Source organism: Eschrichtius robustus, chromosome 15, assembly GCF_028021215.1.
Source record: "Eschrichtius robustus isolate mEscRob2 chromosome 15, mEscRob2.pri, whole genome shotgun sequence".
Classification (NCBI taxonomy): domain Eukaryota; kingdom Metazoa; phylum Chordata; class Mammalia; order Artiodactyla; family Eschrichtiidae; genus Eschrichtius; species Eschrichtius robustus.
Window position 1 is genome coordinate 27,235,600 of NC_090838.1, and position 20,358 is coordinate 27,255,957.

At 39.5% G+C, this 20,358-nt stretch overlaps 1 protein-coding gene across 5 annotated transcripts in view; it reads left to right on the forward strand.

The window, feature by feature from the left end:
• RASGRP3 (RAS guanyl releasing protein 3) overlaps positions 1 to 20,358 on the forward strand; it is a 106,798-nt gene that overhangs the window by 61,900 nt on the left and 24,540 nt on the right. For 3 of the 5 annotated variants that reach the window (XM_068564897.1, XM_068564893.1, XM_068564895.1), the window contains exons 2-10: positions 1,697 to 1,829; positions 4,627 to 4,818; positions 5,831 to 5,933; positions 7,766 to 7,828; positions 8,376 to 8,507; positions 9,939 to 10,086; positions 11,544 to 11,717; positions 12,102 to 12,218; positions 14,198 to 14,473. In XM_068564897.1, coding sequence (XP_068420998.1) covers positions 4,749 to 4,818; positions 5,831 to 5,933; positions 7,766 to 7,828; positions 8,376 to 8,507; positions 9,939 to 10,086; positions 11,544 to 11,717; positions 12,102 to 12,218; positions 14,198 to 14,473 — 1,083 coding nt within the window. In that variant the 5' untranslated portion in view covers positions 1,697 to 1,829; positions 4,627 to 4,748. The remainder of the gene's footprint in view (positions 1 to 1,696; positions 1,830 to 4,626; positions 4,819 to 5,830; positions 5,934 to 7,765; positions 7,829 to 8,375; positions 8,508 to 9,938; positions 10,087 to 11,543; positions 11,718 to 12,101; positions 12,219 to 14,197; positions 14,474 to 20,358) is intronic. The other 2 variants (XM_068564896.1, XM_068564894.1) reach the window with 2 other exon arrangements.

Genomic DNA, 20,358 nt, shown 5'->3' on the forward strand with positions numbered 1-20,358 from the left:
GGAAGATTAAGCTTGAGTGTTGCCAGAATAACAAATGCTATGACACCCTAGTTGTTAATCCTTAAAGGGTAAAGGTTTGTAATAATTACCACTCATTTTAACAAAGGATTTAGGCATCTGGAGAAACCCCATGTCTCTATATGAAGGTCATATGAGTGTAAGAACATACACATGGTTATTTATCTCTAAAGACAATATCTGCCATTAGGAGGGAAGAGTCTTCAAGAGTTTTTGTTTGATTTTTCTTACAATAGAGATAGTGCTATAGACAAGACTATCTTTGGAAGTTCTAATATGGCCAATATAATTTCAAAACTATTTCTTGAATAGATATAATGTTTCACCTTATAAATTTTGCAATCCTAGAGCCAGGAACAAACTTCGCTGTTATTTTGGTGTGTTTCCTAGACACTGTCTGGGAATTTAGTCTACAACATCTCTGACAGTCATTACCTTACTTTGGCTTGAGCACTTTCGGGAATGGGATTCCATTGCTGATGAGGCCACCTACCCCACTACTAGATGCCCTAGTGTCACGGTATTTTTTCTCCTATTTCCTTCTCCCTTCTCTAAACTAACATCTCTCTTTCTGTCACTTCTAAATGTTGATCTTCTACTTCACCTTAAGTCCTCAACTTAAAAGCCTTTAAATACTAGAAGGGAAGAGGAAGTGTGGACAAAGGGAGACACCTTCCCGAGCACCCAGTGTTTTGCTGGATTGACAGGGGGTACATTTATGTTACCTCACTAACTTCTTAAACAATCTAGTAAAGTAAGTAGCGTTAACGGCGTTTTACTCAAAGTAGTAAAACTCTCCCCATTTGTCTATCTAATGTTGAAATCCAATTTTTAAAAACTTCTAAATGTTCTGAGTCAAGAGCCTGGGATGCTAATTAAGATCTGTTCGTGTATAGTTGCATGGAATTGGCTCCTTTTCACTATTTCTAACATTGAAAGCATAGTTCTTATTGTCCTAGGCAACCTCACAATTTTTTTGAGTCTTCACCAGTCACGTTAATGGTCTTTTTGCTGCATGAAGACATCATGGCCTTTGGAAATCACACCCAACAGAACTCTATTGCCCTTTTGAAGTGAGACCTGCTCTCTTAGAAATAATTCAAGCCCTGGGGAAATTTTGGCTTATTGCGTCCTTTTCAGATTTGTGAGAAAATGTTTATGCTGAGGAGCAATAATTTTCAGTGCAGCCAGAGCGTACCTATCAACACAAAAGCAACTCCTAAACCATCAAGAGACTAAACAACCTGGACTAAAATAACATTGACATTCTTGTTGAGACAGTCAGGAGTGATTTAGAGTCAGAGTTTGATGATCACCACAACAAATTGTTTTAGAGATTTACTAACATTCCAATGTCAGTGTTTGGAAATTCTTAGTGAGTAATCCACCCATGGAAGTATATTTGGACTAAAATAGTATTTTACACTATGTGTATAAATTTTGGTTTGGTCACACATCGTTTTTAATAGGCTGAATGTTTTCAAAACAATTTGATCTTAAAAATATCATGGCACCAAATCACTACTTCAAATGTATTCTCTTTTTAACTAATTTTGTGGGTGACGTTTAGACAAAAACCACTTATAATTGAAGGGTTTTGGAAATGCTTTAACACAATGTGGATTATTCAGTGTTTCTATTATTTAACTCTGGGGATTTCTTTCTGTTCTTTTATCAGGTTCTCCAAAGTACTTATTATTCGAGTTGGGTAAACCAGTTCAGCAGACTGAGTCCCCAGTGCATTTTCCAATGATGATAACTGCCCTTAAAATTCTTTCAGACCTGGATATCTACCTGTGTGAGACCAGTAAGTAAGTATTTCTTTAAACTATTTTAGATTATGTAAGAAACTCACCAAAATATTTATGCCAGAAAAACTAAAAGAAACATGTCATGGTATTAACAAGAGTCCTTTTGATGATGAAATTATGGGTAGATTGTTTTTCTTTCCTTTTTCACTACTGTCATATTTTAAATGATGAATGTATATTGCCTTTGCAATAAAGAAGCTTTACTTCTGAAAAAGCAGTTGTAGATACAATAATATCCACACATATGAAATGAGATCTCAGGTACATATGCAGCTGACAAAATGCTAAGCAGAGACACAGAAACATCTACTGATTGCAGAAACAGATTGTAACTGGAGAGGCCCACCTGGCTCTCAGGTACTGGCTTCTTTGCAGATAACAAATATAACTCCAAACATGGTGACGTCTTTGGTGCCAGGTTATTTCTAACCTCTTGTGGAAAGTCAATATCTTCCCCAAACAAATTAGCTGAATAATTTTGGTTTTGACCTGAGAATTAGTTTAGTTAATCTAGGTTGTTTGGTTCTAAGTAATACATTTACTATTCAGTAACAAGAATTAACAAGATAAAAAAAAATGCCTGTTTATACAGGAAGGTAATCAAACCTGTCAACTGTCCATTGTTGACTTTTCTTGGGATTGACAGAATTTACGTTAAGGAAATCAGAGAAATGCTGCCCCAAAATGTCCTGGAAGAGGTACCAAGTTCTTATTATGAATAGAGTATAGGCAGATCCTATCACATCTAGAAGGTTAGCAGAAAGTCTAGAAAACTTCTGTCCCAGTGATGTTTACTAAAAGCTAGTTTAAATAAGTAAAACAAACTAAAAAAACAATCCTTTAAAATTTTATAGTATCCACTCATACAAATATATACATATTCAAAGACAAACTTTTTACCATTTTTATTTTATTCTTTCTTTATCCATCCATCCACTCATTCATGAGTTTAGCAAATTCTTTTTTGGGTATCTTCTATATGAGAGGCAAAAATCTTAGCAGTTGGGCAGTATACCAGAGAACTAACACAAAAATTCCTGCATTCATGGAGCTTACGTTTATAGTGCTAGAAAGATTAAAAAGTAAATAAACAAGTAAAATATAGAGTATGTCAGATGGGGATACGTGTTATGAGGAAAAATAAATCCAGTAAGAGAGGTAGGGCATGCCAATTGGGAGGTGGGCTTGGAGGGAGAGTGTTGTTTTAAATTACGGTGGTCGGGAAAGGCCTTCCCGATAAGGTGACTTGGTTAAGAGACGTAAGAGTTGGTTCTAGACAGCTTTAATATTCCCCTTCCAGAAGTGGGACAGCACTGACCCAGTGTTTCCATTATTTTTATGACACATGAAATAATCCTTCTTTTGATGCTCTAGGAGTAGTACCTTTAGCACAAGAGTATGTTTCCACCTGATTTATACAGCTGGTGAACAGACTCATTCAGATGTCACTCTTCAGTGGTACCACTAAACTAATACAGCCACACATATGGACCTTAGTTTTTTTTTCTATTCATTCACGTGTTTGCCTTCTGAAGTTGACTATGGGCCCATTGAAGGCAGGGATGAGACAATGATGTGTTCATCTTGGCAGCCTCAATGCCTTGCCTAGTGCCTAGCAATTGTCAGGTGCTCCATGACTACCAGTTGAACAAATAAACTTTGAGAGTAAAATCAACATTGGCTTTAAACAGTTCAAGAGTGAATTCCCAATGGCCACATTTACCTCCTAAACTATCCAAAGTGGGTAACTGTCTTACATCATGATGACCTCTCAATTTCTCTAAGCCTTATATGGAGCTGGCATCAAGGACTTGCTCTGTAAAATAAAATGATGGTATGTTTCCAACAGGGATACTTTCGGTATAAGCATCTCTTAGAGGTTTCTAATCACTTTCCCCATGACAGTGCTATAAAATGGGACAGCTGTCATGCCCACATTTTTCTACTACCTCTGTGACAGATAATCTAGTTTATATCCTTTTTCTGAGATGGTGTGGAGTGCTATTTTTCACACTAGATTAGGGGGCAAAATTATGACAGCCTTATGATATCCCCACTTGGGAGAGCAATAAAAGGGAAAAAGGGAAACCAAAAACTTTATTTTATAATGGAGTCCTGATTCAAGGCCATAATAATTGTATGGTTTTGGACCAGTTGCTAAATCTGTGTGAATCCCATGACCTTGTCTGTAAACTGGAAATAATAATCTACCTTACAGTATCGTTACGAAGATCAAGTTGTATAATATATGCAAAGCATTTGGTGTAGTGCCTGGTACATAATGTGGATGTTCAATAGATTATTGTTAATATTTTACTACTATTAATAATACTGTTACTATTAGAGAAGTTATGCAAATAAGATTTTTTTTACCAGTTGTTGAACGTTTACATGATCCCTGAGGATAACACTCATCAATATATTTGCTCTTTAGAGTTATCTCCCTCTATATACTTGTAATAATATTAAACCAAGTAACGTCTATAACAATGTACTCTTGAATGTCTTTATCACTTAAGAATATGAAGTGTAACATGTTGTATCAAAAAAATTTTTCAACTGCTAAATGGGATATTATTTAATAGGGAACGTTTCCGTGGTTTCAGAGCATCATACATGCTAAGGAACAGATTAGCAGGCATTTCGCCATCATGGTGGTTCACACAATCTCTGTCACTTTGATGCTTTTCTTGCAGAAATATAGTCAGTGGAAGTCATTATCTTTTCAGGTAGGAAAGTCATGCTTTAACAGATAGCAGAACTCTAGTCTGATATTTTTTTCTTCTTGTTTCTTTAGAGTCTTGAGACTCTAGATCAGAGACCACCACTAGGCACAAGCATCACCTGCTTGCATGATTATGGAGATGGTCTACATGATGTTGAAAATGCCCCTAGTTTTTTGACAACGGCTAAATAACCATGGGGTCAAGTGGACTTGGGAAAGCGGCAACGTTAGATGAACTGCTGAGCACTTGCATTGAGATGTTTGGTATGAGCCTTTTCTCCCTTCTGTACATCTTGTTACTCTTACTTCCCCCTGTTCAGATGTAGGTGTTGCTATGGAACAGAATTCAATCTCCATACCTTGGTATTCAAGGCCTTTTTGATTGACCCCAATCTGTCTCCCCAGTATCACTGCCCTCTGCATTTCCTTCCCTTTACTGACCACAGCTGATTCCCCAGCCATACTGTTCACTTAATGTTTCTGGAACATTCCCTGCATCTTTCTACCTCCATGCCTTTATCATATTACTTCATTGAAAGTCTACTTCAGGGCTCATTTCAGATGTCACCCTAGATGTTCATAATATCATTCCTAATCTCCCCTGTCAGGAATGCTGATTGCTTCCTCCACTCTCCCACAGCCCTTTATGACTTTCTTATGGTACGTGGTATATGCTGCTGTGATAATTTTTGGTCTTTTGGCTTAGACAAGAGTGAGTTGCCCAAGCTCCTGAATTCTGTCTTTGTGTATATGTCTTGTATCTCCTACTAGGTTGTAGACTTTACAGCTTTATGCCTTTTATGTTGTTCATCTACCTCAGCATTTTGGATTATTCCTTGCACAAACAGAGTCACAAAGGAGTTGTTTGTTGAACTGATTGTTATAGGAAGAGTTAAACCAGACAGAGAAGGGTTGCCAGATAAAATACAGGATGCTCAGTTAAATTTGAATTGCAGATGAGCCACATTTTTAGTATAAGTATGTCCTAAATAGTGCATGGGACATACGTATACTAAAAAATTATTTGTGGTTTACTTAATTCAAATTTAACTGTGTCGTGTATTTAAATTTGTGAAATTTGGCAACCTTACATCAGAGGAAGGGTGAGACCTACCCACTTAATTTGCAAGGAAATACCAGCAGAAGTAGGAGGAAAATGATAATTGGGTCTACAAGAAAATTTTGACACTGATGTTTCTTTACTGATATTAGAAATAGAGAAAAGTAGTATGTACTGTTGTCTCCTCACCTCTCATTTTATTTTATTTTTTAACAGATGACAATGGAGAGCTGAATAATAGTTATTTGCCAAGAATAGTTCTACTTATGCACCGATGGTATTTATCTTCCACTGAGTTGGCAGAAAAACTTCTCTGCATATATCTTTTCAACTACTGTGTAATTTTTACAATCATAAATCAAGTTCTGTATTTAGATAGAGTGTCTAACCACAGCCAGTAAATTAAGATGAATAAACAGTCTTCAGTCAGTTATCCAGCTCTTTTGTGAATATATATAGGTGTCTAGACAAAACATCTGGATGAATGACCAAATAGTTAACTATCCATCTGGATGTTTTGGCTCTGCTTGGAAATAATCACTAGATATAAAATGAAACAGGAGTTGTAGACTGAATGTTTCTAACTTGTCTTAAATATTTCTGCTGTTAGTGTAATGAAAGAATATTTAACACTGATTCAAGAGCTAATTTACTCCTTTTAGGAACACAGAATGGCGGACATAGAGGATACAGTTTAGACATATGGAAATGCCAGCCAAAATAATATGATCTGGCTCAGGCATAAACACCACCTAAATTTTCACATCTTCCCTTGCTGGCAAGACACAAGGAATATTCTAGCAGGTTTATTACAATTTGTTAATTGATATTAATCTTAAATTTTCTTCTGATATAAAAGCAAAAAAAACCATCCATAGTTAGAAACCCCATTCTATAATAAGGGCTTTTAGCAGTCCACCACTTTTGTACACAGTACAGTCCTAAAAGGTAGTTAAAAGCCAAATGACTGAAAATGGCTACAAAACAGTCACACATTTATATGGAGGTTTTATTCCCCGAGACCTAATGTTTATTATATAACCACTAATGTTGGTTCCTACAGTCTGTGCCTGCTGCAAGCCCAGGGGTCCTGCAGATGAGTGAGAAGCCTTGCAGAACAAGGGGAGCCTCAGAGGGAGAGGGTCCATTGAGTACTATTAGGGCCAGCGTGGCTTCCATCTGCTTACTTCAAGCTTCCTCCACTTTCTACTTCTTTCTTCCAACGTGCCCCCAACCTTGGGGCAGAAGGGGATGTTAGAGAAGATAAGGGGACATTCACCCTGAACAGAGGTCCCTGGAAGTGAGCAAGATACTAGTACCCAGTGGTCCAAGGATTCCACAGGTCCCACTATTGAAGGGCAGTACATAGAGAAGGATGGAGGGAACTGACTCAGTCTGGTCCATCCCTCCTCAGGATCCAAACACCGTCCAAAAATGTGCCCACAAACAACACTCTCACCATTAGTATGTCTGCTGCTATATGAAGCACAAATAGAAAGGGATATTTAGGCACAGTAAAGTTTAATAGCTGAAAGTACAGATTGTATGAAAGTTGAAACTGCCTATGAATTAACATTTCTTTAGATTTTCCTCCCTTTGGATTCCTTGCTCACTGCATATCCATGGTGCCTGGCATATAGCAGGAGCTCAATATATGTTAGTTAAAAAGAGTATGACTAAATAGACTTGAAACTAAATCACAACACAACATGTGTATTAATATACCCAAAAATGACATTTTCAAATACTAAAGAAATTAGAGTACTTATATAAAGCATTAATCCTATATTTAAAATCTTTTTGGCTAAAATGGTGCTTTTATGTACTATTGATTTGAAATCATCTATAGTTGGTAGTATATTTGTAATTACAGTTGACAGTCATCACTTGGTAAGTGCTCAGGAAGGTAAAACTAATTTTACAAATGGCTTCTCTTCCAGACCAAAAAAATACATCCCAGAGCAATAATACATTATGTCAATTATTTAGTGCTGATGTCATCAGAACACACTTTTCTCTCCATTTGAACGTTCACATAACCCTAATATTCCTAGTATGGCCCTCTTATTAGGAATTCATCTAAATTGATCAAACAGCTTCAGGTCTGTGCAAAGGAAACAACGTGCAAGGATTTTTCTTTAACTAGTGTACGTATCGAAATGCCAGTGGAGAAAGCTGTGATGAATTTCGATTAAAGATCTGTTACTTCATGAGGTAAATATTTACGAATTTAATTGTCTTGTAGTTTCTAGTTCTGCAATTGTTGACAGTTTCCTTTTCACCATACAACAGACCTAGTCTGACAATAGAATCGACTCAAGTCCGCCTTTTATTGATTTTATTAAAACTTGCCCTTCTCTGTTCCTGGGAGTAGAATTCATCTTTCTTTTGGACTGTAGATCAAGCAGTGGTCAATGTGATTAGGGAATGAAAACAGCTCTTAGAAAGAGTACATTCATTTTTTTCTACTCCCTCACCATACACATTCCCACCTACTTGCCATGAATTGGGATAAGGGTTTCTTCTCAGCAGTGGTTCTGAAGAGAGAGAAAGAAAGGCTCAGGGTGGGAGTGGTGGATTTGAGTCCTCGATTAAAGGAGGGAAGAGGGAGACTCAATGTGATGGATGAGGGATGGGAGATTGCTAATTTGGCGTGTGGTCTTGATGCATTGTTAAATGTAATCTGTAAAATGATACCATGGTTTCCATAGAGGTCTAGCTTGAAATCTTCCAGTTGTCAAAAATACTTGATGCCTTTCAGGTACTGGATTCTGAAGTTTCCCGCAGAGTTTAATTTGGACCTTGGTTTGATCCGTATGACTGAGGAATTCCAGGAAGTAGTCAGTCAACTAGGATATGAGAAACACGTCAGCCTCATCGACATATCCAGCATGTAAGAGTGGCACAAGCTTCTTTTAAACATGATGAGTCCACTGTTTGAGGGAGGGAGTAGTGATGACCCCACTTGACCTCCATCCATACCATTTCAGAATCAAGGTGTGCTTCTCTGAGGAAAGCTTTGATGCAATGAGCACAGTCCCATCGGACATAGTTTCTCTCTCCAAGCTTCAATTTCTGTATTTGTAAAATGGGGGTTGTCCTTTCTCATGAGGTATTATGAGCATCCAATGAATACCTGAGATAATATGTGAAAGCATTTGGCACATAATAGATGCTCGGTGCTTGGTTACTGAATCTAGTCTCCTATACCCTTGCCACTCATAGTGTGGTCTGTGGATCAACAGCATTGGCATCACCTGGGAGCTCAACAGAACTGCAGAATCTCATGCCCCACCCTAAACCTGCTGAACTGGAAACTGCATTTTAATAAGATCCCCAGCTGATTCATATGCTCATTCAAGTTTGAGATGCTCTGAGGTCAGCCTGAGGCTGTACAAATGTTGACCATAGTTGTGCCATGAACGGGTTAGCTCAGTGATTAGGAACTTGGTGCTAATTAGGCTAGCATTTTATATTGACTAGCTAACTTTGTAGACAAAACTATTTTAGGCCTGTGAGTATGGTTATCCATATTGCAAATATGCGCTCTTGTGTCCTAGGCATTCATACTCTAGTCTCTTTTCTTAGAATACTTCTTCAAGAGTGATCAATGGTGAGTGATCCAGGAGTTATTAGGGATGTTGTTAAAAATAAGGATTATTCATCCTGACTCCTCTACTTACTAGCTGTGTGATCTTGGGTAAAATTTTAATCTCTCTGTGCCTATATTTTCTCATCTATAAAATGGGAGTAATAGTAGTATTACCTGGTAGAGTTGTTGTGAAGATTTAATGAGTTAATACTTGTGATTATAGTGGTGCCTGGGACATCTAAGAGTTTGATAAATGTTTATACTAAAAAATACAGATTATTCAGATTATTCATTCCTAGTAAGTCAGAATCTCTGGTAGTGAGGTCTAGGTCTCTGTCTTTATAACAAGCTTTTCAAATAATCCATATGTTGCTGAAGTGAGAGAACCAGCTTTTGATGGTTTCCATCACCACCTATATATTGATAACTCCAAAATTTATATACCTAGCCCTAACCTCTCCCTCATGATCCAAACCTTACTGGTCACAGGAAAGACCAAGTAAGGGATTCTGGATGAATCAGTGCAAACCCACCCTGTATGGAAAAACAACTCGAAGTTTGTACTCTATTGGCAATGGGTCAGTGGTTTTCTCTTCAAATATGAAGGACTGGGCGTGTATTTTGCACAAGCCCCTGGAAGCAGGCCAAGAGTTATACAGTCAGTAGGTTAATAACTTCCATTGAGTGAAATGAGCTTTCAGCACATTGACCAGACTCACTCTTCTTTTATAGTCCTTCCTATGACTGGATGAGAAGAGTCACACAGAGGAAAAAAGTATCCAAGAAGGGAAAAGCCTGTCTGCTCTTTGACCATCTGGAGCCCATTGAATTGGCTGAGCACCTCACTTTTCTGGAGCATAAATCTTTTAGAAGGATCTCAGTAAGAAACTGGACATTTATTCTTCCAAGGATAACAACCACCATGCCAACTTTACCAAGAGCTGCATTTTCATACTCTGAAGGGTTGGCAGCCTCTGTCACTGTGCTCCACTGGAAAAGTGCCCTTAACTCACAGGAACAATCCCTTTTAACCAAAGATAAATATTATCCTGTCTTTACTTTATTGCTCAGGAGCTATATTTCTGTTGCTATTTTCAATGTCTCCTTTCATAGGATTAAAGCATGATTTTCTAAATATTGAGTGGAGATTTAACCATTCAAAGTTTATTTAGCTCCGTTGACTTCTCCCAAGTGAACATGTTTAGCTGGGCCCTTCACTTTGGGAGAAGAAATATTTATTTAGGTTGGGATATGTATAAATGCCTGATTATGGATATAGGTTGAAAATAGGAATTGTAAGCTTTGAGGAGAATCTCAACATCAGGTTGTTTCTTTCTCAGGGATGGATATCCTGGATTAAATTTTTCTTTCCTACTCTGTCTTGATAGAGTTCCTCCTCTGCATCCCTTTTCTTCCTCCTGACTGTGATCTCTTCCTAGCCACCTACTCACTATCCATTTGCTATGATATTTCCACAATGGTTTACAAACAGCCTTTGTCTTTGTCTAACCAAGCTCTGGGGAAGTCACTCCTTCTTTTCCAAGATGGCTAAGAATGTATTACGCTATTGCTTGCAAAGAAGAACATGAGGTTAGAAGTATGGATTTCTGAAAGACTGATTCTTTTCACTAAGTAACCCTACTTGGAGAGGACCTTTTGATTCCCCACAGGCAGGCCATGAGAGGGAATCCCCTGCTCTGTTTATATGGTAGGAGGCTCATATGTATCTGATGACACCCATGCTGACTTCCTGAAAATGTGTCAGTTTTGCCAAAGAGCAGCCTTACTCAATTTCTATTTTTTCTCTTTTCTTCTTGAAAACACATTGCAAACTTATTCTGACTTGAAATTATGATATTTATATTCATTTCCTCTTCTTTAATGTATGCCGTTGTATCTCGAACTTGCCTGACCATTGGAATCACCAGTAGTGGGTGAAAAATGGAGATTCTTAGGTTATTCCTCTGGAACAGTGATCCTTTAGGTCTGACATGTTCCCCAAAACCAGTATTTTAGCAAATGCCCCAGGTGGATCTTATGACCCAGCAAATTTTGGACTTACTGGAATATGACTTTGAGGCTTGTCCCTTCCTCCTCCCATCAACACTGTGGTGTGTAATAAGTGTGCGCCTGGGTGTGGAAGAGTGAAATGCAGCAAAATAATGTGTTAAAGATACAGATATATTCAAACTTGTAAGATGCCGTTAAAAATGTGAAATGAAAGAAATCGTTATGCTGTTGTGAAACATTATCTCACCTCTTCCATGCAACATTCTAATTTATAATTTTTTCAAAGACTCCATTATAATTCAGAGTCTCTGAATCTTCCTTTGCTAGTTCACTGATTACCAAAGTTATGTCATCCATGGCTGCCTGGAGAATAACCCAACCTTGGAGAGATCTATTGCCTTATTTAATGGAATCTCTAAGTGGGTCCAGTTGATGGTTCTTAGCAAACCAACCCCTCAGCAAAGGGCAGAAGTCATCACAAAGTTTATCAATGTTGCCAAGGTATGTATGTCTGTTAATTAGACTGGGATTCTCAAAGGATTCTAGATATTCATTCACTCTATTGAGAAAAGTCATTGAAAAAATTGGGGGTTCACAATATAAAAGCCAATTAAACTACCCATAAATGTCTAATGAGCAAATATACTTCTCTCATGCAAGAAGATTGCTTTTAATTGGCCATATTTGGACGCATTTAATGTAGCTATTTTTCTGTGTAATGATTGATATATTTTTCTAGTGGATTTCATTTGTTCTTCATTTTGAATTGATACTATTTGCCCTACATCCTTGTTGTTAAATTGTACGACTTCATCTGTACCTCAAAAAGGTCAGAATAATTCAAAAATTGTTACAAAGTATTGAAGTTAACCTTTTTTATTGCAGAAGCTCCTTCAGCTCAAAAATTTTAACACCCTGATGGCAGTGGTAGGAGGCCTTAGTCATAGTTCCATTTCCCGGCTCAAAGAGACCCATTCTCATCTTTCTTCAGAAGTTACAAAGGTACAGTGGATCAGATCATAACCCAAGTAAAAAATTCGTTTGTAGATTGTTTGGGGGTAGGATGATCCTAACAAATGTCACTCAGAAGGGGAAAGTTTTCTTCTTAGACAATAGGAGGTTACAGCCATACCACCTGGAAAAACAGATTAGAGGTGGCAGCAAGTGTCCTAATAGGAATGCTTTGAACACCATTAACATACTGTAGTTGTAAATATTCAAAAAATATGTGTTTGGTGCTTACTATGTGATAGGCATTGTGAAATACCTGGGGGTTACAAGGCAAATATGACAGAAATCATTCCTACCATCCCGTCCTCAGATGAAGTCATTGAACACCTGCACTCTTCATAGCACTGTGTTCAACACGGTGCAAGACACAAAGGAAAGGGGGACAGAAAGAAATCTTTTGTATAGAAAGCCCTCAGATTTATAGCTCAGTTTTTCAGGGATAAAAAAAAAAATTTAAGCAATGATTGTTTCCCAAACTGAACTTTTTCTGCCATATTTATTTCCAGACCACAATAATATTTTTCCTTATTGAGCAAAAAAGAACATTTCATCCTTATGAAAAGATTTCCTTGTAAGCGTGTACTTTGCTATATCAGTAAGGACACTTTCAGCTGTAAGTTAAAAAAAAAACCTTGGAATTGCTTAAACAATAAGGAAATGGATCGTCTCACATACCTGAAAGTCCAGAGGCAGGGCCAAGTCCAGGCATGGTGTGATCAGAGCTCTGGCTCAGTTGCTCTGTAGTCCTCTGAGTATGAGGTTTTTGTTTTAGTTTTTGTTTTTCATCGGATTGGTTTCCCTCCTGACTGGGCTGTCTGCAGCAACGGGAAAATTATGCTTTCTTGTTTATGAAAGTTGGAGATAGGGAAAACCTCTCTTCAGCTCTGCACCCATGGAATAAAAGACCTTCTTTTTTAGACAGATTGGACCATCTCAAATCACATGCCCACCCCTGGGCCAATAACAGTATCCAGAGGAATACAGTGTACTGATTGGCTTAACTCTGTGTTCCTGAACCAATCGCAAACCAGAGGAATGGAATTATGAAGATGGTAGATCAGAACCCATCCTTGGATCTGGGCACGGAAACAGCTTCATCCGAGTCACATGGGAAAGAGTAGACTGATCAAAAGTAGACACATGGGTCTATTAGGAAGGTATGGCTGCCGTTAGGCAACCAACAATAGCTTGTGCATATAAACAGGAGAATATAAGCCACAGAAGCACTGCTGAGTGACCTCAAACATTGCACCCTTTCCAAGTATAATGGGGCTCATTATGTGTTTCATTTTCCTTTAGATTAGTACTGAATTTCCAGTAAAGAGCAAAACATATTTTAAATGTTGTAAAGAATAAGAATTCAGTGGAGGCTCATAGACGCTTGGAACCACCAGTATGTCTTCAAAAATTATTTATTTGAACTCCTCTTTCTTACAGAAAAGAAAACTGAGGTCCCTAAAAGTGAAGCGACTTGCTTAAGGTCACCCTCCTAGTTAGTGGCAGAGTCCAAAACCACAGCTATCTCACACATCAGTATGACTGTTCCTACCCCATACTGGCCCCTTCAAGTTATATCTTGAATGCAACTTTCTTGGAACAACTAGGAAATTTTAATATACTACATACTTCAATACAATACATGCTTGTATTTGTGGATTGTAATATTTCCATGAATTACAAAATACTTATATATACATGATGCTATTTAACATCTCAACACCCCTAGTAGGTAGGCAGAGGTGTGGGCTATTTCTCTTTTGCCGCAGAATGGAACAGGCTGTCCAACTCACAGCCAAGCCTAGTACGTTTTTCTAACTTTCTTCTCCCTGGTTAATATTTCCCTGCATCAACTTTGGTGCAATTGATACTTCTTTCAGTAGGCAAGGAATTTCCTAGCCACACACTGTTGGGCCTGAGGGTGGGCAGAAGGGAAGGCTGTTTGAAAATACTACTTTTCCATCTGTTCCCAGAACTGGAATGAAATGATGGAGCTGGTCTCCTCCAACGGCAATTACTGTAATTACCGCAAGGCCTTTGCCGACTGTGATGGCTTCAAAATCCCAATCCTTGGCGTCCACTTGAAAGACTTGATAGCAGTCCATGTCATTTTCCCAGACTGGATGGAGGAGAACAAAGTGAACATTGTGAAAATGCACCAGCTCTCCGTTACCTTAAGTGAACTGGTCTCCCTACAGAATGCCTCTCACCACTTGGAACCCAACCTGGATTTGATCAACTTGCTCACGGTGAGTCCAACGGACTGGAGTTTGTGCTAATAACTCTCCTGCACCTCACTTCCCAGGGTATGCAGGAAGATCCATGCCAGCAATTCACAATGGGGGTGGGGGAGGGGTTGAATTCAGGGTCAGTAGATGGGAAGAAATCTCAAAGGATGAAGGAAGGGAAACTCACACCTGTAACCCGAGCAACTTGAGACACCAATCTCCGAGCAAAGAAAGTTCCCTTTGCTTTGAGGGTCCCAGTCTCTGCCGCCACGGCTCTGGTTTCTGCAGTTCTTAGAGAGGCCCTCCAGCCCCGTCCTCAGCGCCTCATGATCATGCATCACACTCATCTAATTCATCACCTCCTTCTATATGCCCTCAACTCATCGGCTTCTCTTGATCCTCACTGCACTGCTGTAGTTGAAGCCTGGAGTAATGCGGGGACCTCCTCTGAGATCTCCCTCCCCGTAACCCCCACCAACCTCCCCAAACCACCAGATGCAGGTCCCAGTCTGCCATTGGAGCCCTTCACGACTTGTTTTCTGACTATCAGTCTCTCCTCGTTTGTCATCACCCGATCCCGCATCACACCTGCCTTTGAGGAATGTGGGACTTATACCTTCCACCACAAATTGCTGCCTTCTACTTTCTGGCTTTGCATTTTCTTGGAAAATTCCTTCCTTACCCACCCCCCAGCCGCACCATGACTAGCTTAAATTCAAAAGCCTCTATCTTTCTGGAGCATTCTCTGTTTCCTTCCAAAGCAGTAAGGCATCTGTCACATGTGTTGCCCTTGTACTTTGTACTTTCTTATCTATAGGAGGTATCACTTGACATTAGATTTTTTTCTGTTTACCTGCCTTATACATCGCACGTCCCCAGCACCTCTCATAGCATTGCATAACATCTTAACAGAAAAACCTGAAAGAACTTTTTGGCCCACCCAATACCTGGCATATTTAGGAGCTCAGCAGATGAACTGGGTGCTGTATTTAGGAGTGGGTTGGAAGAAATTCACCTACTGCTCATATTTTTTGGCTTTGGCGGCACACACCATTAGCTGGTCTCTAGGTCCTAGCACTTTTAGACACACAGGTGTGTAGTAGAGAACATTTCCCATTGGCTGCTTCTTTGTCAGGGGGAAAGAGGCATAAGCAAATTCTCTCACCCTTGCTTAAACAAGTGGAAGAGCAACTTCCTTGTTTGGGTTTATGACACTGTAGCATCTGAAACTTGGCTGCAACACCAAATTGACTTCTTTCCTCCAGTGGCCATGGGGAATGAAAACAAGAACCCCTCTGGGGCTCCGAAGGGCTAAATCCTCTAGGACTGCTGCATTGGGATAAGAGTGCAGTTCCTAGACCTTCTCACAAACTGTTCCTAGAACACAGAATTGTTTACCAAAGAAGAGAACCCCTAGGTGTAGGCAATAATGGCAGCTGCGTTCTTAGTATAAAGCAGAAGTGGCCAACACACAGAAACACAAATCTCTTGGGGTTGAGTTTGTGTAACAAATAGTAAACACACAGACATTCTCTATTAGGGTGGGGGAACCTCACAATAATCCAGGCAGCTGCCTTTATTAACCATTTGCCATGTAAATCTGTTTCCATGAATAAGTGACCAGAGTTGTAAGCCCCAATCAGACTGTAACCCCACAGCCACAGGTGATGTCTGCAGACCAGTCTCGGGGGGTAGCCTAGGCTCCAAGTGTCTGTGCTCAGGCTCCCTCCACGAGCTGGGGGAGAACTTCACGAGCAGCTGCCTATGCTGGGCAATTCCTCATCCGGATAAAAGATAATGATGGAGTAGGGAAAAGAAATTTGAATTGTAAATGCAGCAGGCAACATTAGGACAGATATTTGAGAAATACTAAAGGATTTTGAATGAAATTGTGGGGCTGCAGGTGGAAAATCTGAACTCCAGAAGTAAAAGCTAAGAAATAATTCCTTTTTGTTGGAAAGGAAAGAAAAAAGAATGACTCAATCTCTCAGTCTCTCTGTGTATCTCTCTCTGTCTCTCTCTCTCTCTCAGGAATTGAAGGAAAATTTAGAAGCCACCAAGCACCATATTTAGTCACAGCAGTGTCGTATAGTATAGTGTAATATAGTGGCAAGAATCTCAGACGGGAGACATAGCTTTTGGCCCTGCCTCTGCAGTTACTTAGCTTTGTCTCCTTGCTAACTAGTCTTGACTTTGGATTTTTCCTAAAGGGTTTTGTGCTCATTTGTAAGATCTCATCCAGCTCTAAACTTCTGTGGTGCTAGATGTAAGGAATGGTGGAGCCTCGGGACTAAGGAACCAAGTGTCAACCTGATTCTGTGGTTCCAGCCCAGTGGTTCATCAGGATAGCACAGTTCCGCAGATGAGCACGATTGTCAAGCCAGTTTCTATTTAAAGCCAAAAGCCTTCCTCTCTCCCCACAACCACGGAGAAAGTTCAGTGCATTCATTCTTCCTGGCCATAGGCAGATTAATCTCCTCAGACTGAGGATGGAGGAGACTCCCAGGAGGTGTTCACTGGAGCCCAGTGAGCATTTCATGAACCACATACATGTTGGGATTAGAACCATACATTGACTGCAGCTGCCCAAATGCATGTGAGGTCATTCTTAAGCACAGCATTGAATGGGTGATTCTTTTTGCTCCAAGACTCTAGGTCAAGTTTCTGCCTGAAGTGACTGCTTCTAAACATGGTCCCAGGTGAGGAAGCTGATATATGATTGAGAGCCCTGGAAGAAGGAAAATGAGAACTCTTAGGTTAATGAACAATTACTAAATGCCTGCTCTGTGCGGTAGGCTGTATAGCAATGCTTGAACTTTCTGTAATAGTTGATTACAGTTTTCACAGCACTTTTCACATACATCTCCTCAGTAGATTCTCACACACACCATGTGATGTAGCCTGGGCAGGTCTGAGGGTGTAACATCACCCCTGCCCCTTCCAATTTTAGAAATGAAGAAGCTGCAATTCATAACGGACAAAAGGCTTGCAAATAGCCAACTTCTGAATCCCAGTTTGCGTCTCTCTCTCTCCCTCTCTCTCTCTCTGATGGACATTTACTCTGTAATGTGGGAATATTGCTGACATTTACTTTATTTTGCATCTGTGAAAATTAAATAATCTCTCTCCCTCTTCATGGGTGTGTAAAGAAAGAGTTAATTACAAAATAAAATCTATGCGAGCAGGGACTATGTTTGCCATTTTTATCATTGTAATCTTAGCCCCCTGAACAGTACTGGGCACATGAAGGAAAGAGGACCACACCACCAAACTGTTGAGATCTGGATTGTTCCCCTTTTTAGGGAAGATCTGGAGAAGACATTATCCATTGTGATCCCAATTCATGTAACCAGGAGCTTTTAAACTGATGCTTCTTGTTTCATGGTATACGAAATAGTCTGAATTTTTTCATAGTATTTTTAGATCTATCAGTTACATTTACCATTCTGAGTATATGCAAATTACTGGAAAGCCCCTGTATTTTTACAATCGAAGAAGAAGAAGAAGAAAGAAGAAGAGGAGGAGGAGAGGGAGGAGGAGGAGGAAGGGGAAGAATTGCAAAAGTGGTGAATGGAGATAGTTTGATGACCAAGTGTGTGTTATTTTACAATTCTCCAGTCAAGACAATGTCGGTCCTAAGGTGCAGACTAAATCCACAGCCATCTTTGCTGATAGGCTTGGATGTAAAAGTAACAACCTGAAACAGTGACTCAGAACATTTTTTAGAAACAAACAAGCTTAAAATATGTTAGACACAAATAAATATTTTTGAAACCCCATTGACAAGCTGCCTGTATTATTTAAAATGTGCATAGGAAGTAGAACAGATCACTTTGTGCAGGGCTGTAAGGCCCAGAGGAGATCCGAGAAAGCAAGTAGGATCGCGGCTGGGAAAACAGAGAGATGGCTAGAGTAACCCAGAAGGCAGCTCTGCACTCATGGATGAGCACAGTAGCATTTGGCTGCTGCACCGATTGGGAGCCAAACCCTGCAGTTCCCATCTGTGTGGCCCCCTAAACAAATCCCATTGGACACCATTAGCTCATTTAATCTTCACAACAATCCTGGGAGGGAGCTATTATTGATGATTCCCATTTTACAGATCAAGAGACAGACTCAAGAAGGTTAATGACTTGCCTAAGTTCATACGACCACTAATAAATGGAGAGCAAACACTGGGAGAAGACAAAAATATTTCCATCATAGAGTCAGATATCTGTCCATCTGACATATGAAAATACTCAGGGATGTTCTGTGTCTTTTGAAAGAGCATCTCCCCTATTTAGTGTGTGGCTTATTTGGGTTTCTGGTTGGATGTTCTTGCACTGCTGGCATCTCCTTTCCAGCAGATGCCAGTGCTGTCATCAGAGGAAGAGCCAGGAGGACAGGAACCTACTCAGCAAAGCCCGGATTAACTCCTGACAACAAGGAAGTCAAAAGGAAGAAGTCAGTCAGTTTTCTGTCTACGTAGCATTCACAATGCAAGGTAGCAAACTAGGACTGGGATTATAGAGGTGGAATTACAAATGCACTGTCTCCTTTCATGAAGCTTAGAGACCAGTAGAGTCTTCTGTTGTGGAATTTACAAAACAGTGGGCAACTGCCCATGGCAGATGTGTTTTATTTGGCCCACATGGAATCATAAAAAAAAATTTTGTTATTAGTTGCCAGTGCTTAAAAATGAGGATATTTCATATAAAACTCTAGAATTCTGACTTCTCTTGACAAACGAGATGTGGCAATTGTCATCAAACTGACAACAATTTGCCTTAGATGAGTAGTGGCTATCTCCCATTCATCAGTGATCACACCTTCCCCTATTGCTTCCCTAACCCAGAGATCCAGTGTCAAATTCCACTTATCAGCACAAATTTTTCTTGTTGTTGAGCTAAGAGGAGAGATCCCCAAGTTAAACATATCTGCAAAACTCTTTTACCAAATACATTGTTATACCAATGTCTCTCTCACAATACCCCTTTCATGCATCTCCCTTCACTCTTTTATATGGTGGGCTGGTTCCTCAAAACATTTGTTTGTGACATGGGGACAGTTCCTCTCCTGCAAAGAGGCAGGGCCCCTGGAGGTAGAAGTGACTGCTGTTCAGAGGAAGGTGGATACAGTGTGCATTCTTTGTGAGCAGGATTTTCATGATCTGAAATGATACTGGGGCAATTTTATAGTAAAGTCAATTTTATTATGCTTAAAAAAACCTTTAGATGACAAAGTCTAGATAATGTAATACATGACCAGATATATGAAATCCTTAATTTAACTGCTGTATTTAGTAGCTAGAATAGTGACTACAATGGTCCCCACCACATATTAGGTGACCAATAAATATTTGTTGAATGAATGATGCAAAAATGACAGTTTATAATGCCAGTTTCTTTTTTAAAAAAATGAGATAGAACAGAAAGATAAATCCTTGAAAGACATCCTGTGCCTCTGAGTTTTTTCTTGCTCCTAAGCACCAGGTACTGAGCTGGAGACAAGGGATCCTTGATGTTACAGGCTAGGACCAGGGGCAGGTGTATAAAATAAGACTTGGAAATGGAATAAAGCCTTTCACATTAAGCCTTTATCTTCAGACAAAATATGTTAATGGAAAATTTTCATGTTTAAATGGTCAGAGAAAGGACAGGGCACCTGGTTCTCTTCCCTGCTGATAAAATGGTATGATTCATCAGGTTCTTAACATTGAAGGGCACATGTGGGAATTATCCAGGCTTATTTTAAGTCTTATGACTTCTGTTTTAGGTAAATGGAACCATGCATTTTAAGGTTTTGCAGATTTTGTCCACGCAGTTCAACCTTCGTTTACATCCTTATCCTTGCCTACCCTGATCTTTCTCTCTGTCTTTATTTCTCCAAGTCCTCCCAGTTAGGTCCCAGTTCACAAGTTCCTC